Raw genomic sequence first — 3,523 nt, 5'->3', positions numbered from 1 at the left:
CCACAAGGAAACTATATGCCCTGAAGTGGAAACTTGTCACTTCTTGGTGTCATTAACGGCAGTTAAATCCAGTATACTGCCCAATATGTTCAGTACTAGAGTTCTTAAAAAGTCGTTTTGCATCTGGGTTAACCCCATCTACACTAAAAGTGTATGTCTCATCTATTTCTGCCTACCATGCCTCTGTGGATGGTACTACTGTGGGGAAAAACCCATTGATGACTCGTTTCCTTCGTGGCACCCAGAGGCTGAGGCCTGCGACACGCACTAGGGTCCCTGCTTGAGATTTGGCCATTGTTTTAGAAGGCCTATCTACAGCTCCATTTGAGCCACTTGAGTCAGTCTCAGATAAGTTCTTGACACTGTCTTCTTTCTTGCCATTTCATCCTAAAAAGAGTAGGAGATCTTCAGGCCCTTTCAGTATCCCTGACTTGCCTTGAATTTGCACCGGGGATGGTCAAAGCTTTCCTTTACCCTAAACCTGGGTATATTCCAAAGGTGCTGACCAAAGTTCCTCTGCCTATAGTGCTGCAAGCCTTCTGTCCTCCTCCATTTCTAAACTCAGACCAGGAGAAATTTAATCTGATATGTCGAGCACTGGACACATATGTCCACAGAGCTGCCCTGTGGAGGAAAGCTGATCAATTATTTGTGTTTTAGACCGCATAACAGGGGTCGCCCTGCATCCAAACACACTGTAAGCAAGTGGATAGTCAAGGCTATTTCACTCGCCTACCAGGTCTCTAGTCAGCAATGTCCTTTAGCTGTCAGAGCTCATTCGACTAGGAGTATGGCGGCCTCCGAGGCCTTAATTTCGGGTGTTTCCCTCAAAGAGATTTGTGATGTGGCTGGTTGGTCCTCGCCAGTCACGTTTGTGAGGTACTATGACCTTGACCTGGACGCGGCTCCAGGGTCAGCAGTTCTACTGTCCTAGTGTGCCACAGTTTCACACAGACAGGTATTTGTGTTTATGGTGTTTTGGTATATCATTCCCAAAGCGATCCTATCAGATGCAGTGTGGAGTTCCCTCGAAAAGGGAACGTCTCAGGTAGCACATGTAACCATAGTTACCTATGAAAGGGGACGAGACGCTGCATCACGTTGCCATACTCCCTGCATCCCTGTGATCAATTTGCTTCAGCAGGTTTAGCTGAAGCCGGTCTCGCCGGTCATGATGTCACCCGCCCATGATGTTCACTCTAGCCATTGGACTAGTTGACAGATGTGCATCAGACCCAATCACGCTGGGGGTGTTCCCAAAGTGACCTATCGGACGCAGCGTCTCGTTCCCTTTGTCAGGGAACTATGGTTACATATGTAATCTGAGACTTTTTCTCGTGGCATTGAGATCCAATGTTGAGGAAATGACATCTATTTCTCATGGCCAGGAGTTAAATGCATAAACAACCTGCACAACGTGGAATTATCAGAAATGGATAAGCCTATAATCATGAGTGACATTTGTTGTTTTTACCTGTATCAGTAAATTATTTACAGAAATTTTAAGAAATCAATTTTAAGTTTGCTTGTTACTTGTTTATTTACTCCTTTATTTAATAATTTAAACATAACATTACATGCACTAAATATGTATCATTGTCCATCATTTTATGAGCAACTGGTGATGAAGAAAAATGCCACGTCGCAATATTGAAAATATTTCCATTTTAATCCTCTTGACTGACTGAAGTCCAATTGTTTGATTTTGCATGAGTGGCGTGCAAATCTCTGTAGGCGCGTTCACCAGCTCGCTCTAAAAGTGTTAAGATTTGCACAAGCCGTTCCTATGCAACACTGATGATAAAATGTGTGACCCATTTGGATTTTATTGAGGATAGTAAAACACTATGGAGAAAGTCTAACATGATTTTACTTAAAACACTTATTTATATTTCAAACTTGCACACATCATAACTGTACATACAAATTGTCTATATTATATATTGTTTTTTGCTTTTTTTTGCACTTTGTCTATCTTGTATATTATTCTTTTATTCTTTTTATTATCTGTGTCTTGTCTCTGGCACTCTGTTGCACTGTGAAGCTTCTGTCACTAAACAAATTCCTAGTATATGTAAACATACCTGGCAATAAAGCTCTTTCTGATTCCGATCTAAAACAGCCACTAAAATGACTGATGAAAAAGAGGGGAAAATATCATCCTGCAAGCTTTTTAAACTCATGAAGACCACATTTACTAGAATTTATCACATTCTATTGTATTTATTGTGGCAAATTTTGGAATGGGTGTGTGGGGGCCCCAACCCTTATTCTTTCATAGGGCTTCATCCTAAAAGTTTTCAACCCCCGTCTTTTAATGCATTGTGTTTCCTTCTGGAGCATCAGTGTATTGGCAGATGCTTTATCATCCAAATGATTTCCAAGAAAGTTCACATACAATGTAAATGGCAAATGCTAGAATTTGTAGCACTAATGTCATACAATGAATATGAGAAGTGCTGGATTGAGGAGAGTTACTAAAGATCAACAAGAGCCACACAAATAGCCACACAAATCTGACAGTACTGCAGGTTATTGTCTGAAGTGTGGAGGTGATGAGCTTTGATTTCTGTTTTCTGTAGAGTTTCAAGTCTCTCTCAGCACCTCCTGAATCTACAGATGTAAATGATGATCCCTTCAGTTCTCTGTCCGTTATTTGATGGCATGAAAGAATCTGTTCGTCAGCTGAGAGACAAACTGGAGGATTTCTGCAAAGAGGAGCTCAAGAAGATCTCTGACAGAGGTAAAGTGCTGGAGATTCATCTGCTCTCAGAAATGATCCTCAGTCATCTCATATCATGTAAAAGATCATATTAGAAATGTCTTAGGAACGGATGCAGGGATCATTTTCTCTTGACATGATAATCACACTCTTCTTGTCTGCTGATTTCCACAGGCACTTTCACCAACATTGTTCCCAGCACCAGGAACAACTTCCTACAATGTAAGTCACTAAGAAAACAAGCAGAAAAACTTACTGAGTGGTTCATGTTCTTCCTGTAGAAGGAGAAAGAAAACATGACAGAAGAGTTTTATAGTTGATCATGTAAATGATGATTAGCACAGGATATCTGGTAAACTGTACTGAGACCATCCGATTATTTATCACATATTCGACCCATGAACATAAATGAAAAATTCGTGGATTGTTTTTCATATTTTTATTTTTGTTTAAATCACACTTTATTCTAATCCACCACATGGAAAAACAATAAAACCAAAATGGATATACAGCTTGAGTATTCAATCTCTGCATGTGTGGGAATAAAATGGCCCTTTCCACTGATTGGTCAACAAAAGATCAAGCCATGCTGTCATTAGTTCTTACTCTGCTCCACGCAACAGAATAGTCTCTGATACATTTGTTCGGATTATTACAACTACATTTAAACTCTTTCTCATCAAACAGCCAGACTAATAAATGGCTCGACACAAGTCGTACCGCAGAACCTGATTTTGCTGAGTTCCTGGGTCAACATTTTTGTTGATCCTGGAACAATATTCAAATCAACCAATCAGATTT

The 3,523-nt window shown here is 40.3% G+C and overlaps 1 protein-coding gene across 1 annotated transcript in view; it reads left to right on the top strand.

The window, feature by feature from the left end:
- The first annotated feature begins 790 nt into the window (after nucleotides 1–790).
- LOC125244368 (tripartite motif-containing protein 16-like protein) overlaps nucleotides 791–3,523 on the top strand; it is a 9,276-nt gene continuing 6,543 nt past the window's right edge. The window contains exons 1-4 of the mRNA XM_048154460.1: nucleotides 791–912; nucleotides 999–1,057; nucleotides 2,642–2,743; nucleotides 2,897–2,944. Coding sequence (XP_048010417.1) covers nucleotides 791–912; nucleotides 999–1,057; nucleotides 2,642–2,743; nucleotides 2,897–2,944 — 331 coding nt within the window. The remainder of the gene's footprint in view (nucleotides 913–998; nucleotides 1,058–2,641; nucleotides 2,744–2,896; nucleotides 2,945–3,523) is intronic.

Source organism: Megalobrama amblycephala, linkage group LG14, assembly GCF_018812025.1.
Source record: "Megalobrama amblycephala isolate DHTTF-2021 linkage group LG14, ASM1881202v1, whole genome shotgun sequence".
Taxonomy (NCBI): Eukaryota; Metazoa; Chordata; class Actinopteri; order Cypriniformes; family Xenocyprididae; genus Megalobrama; species Megalobrama amblycephala.
Note: the sequence above shows the minus strand (reverse complement) of the source record. Positions and strands in the feature narration are given on the sequence as shown.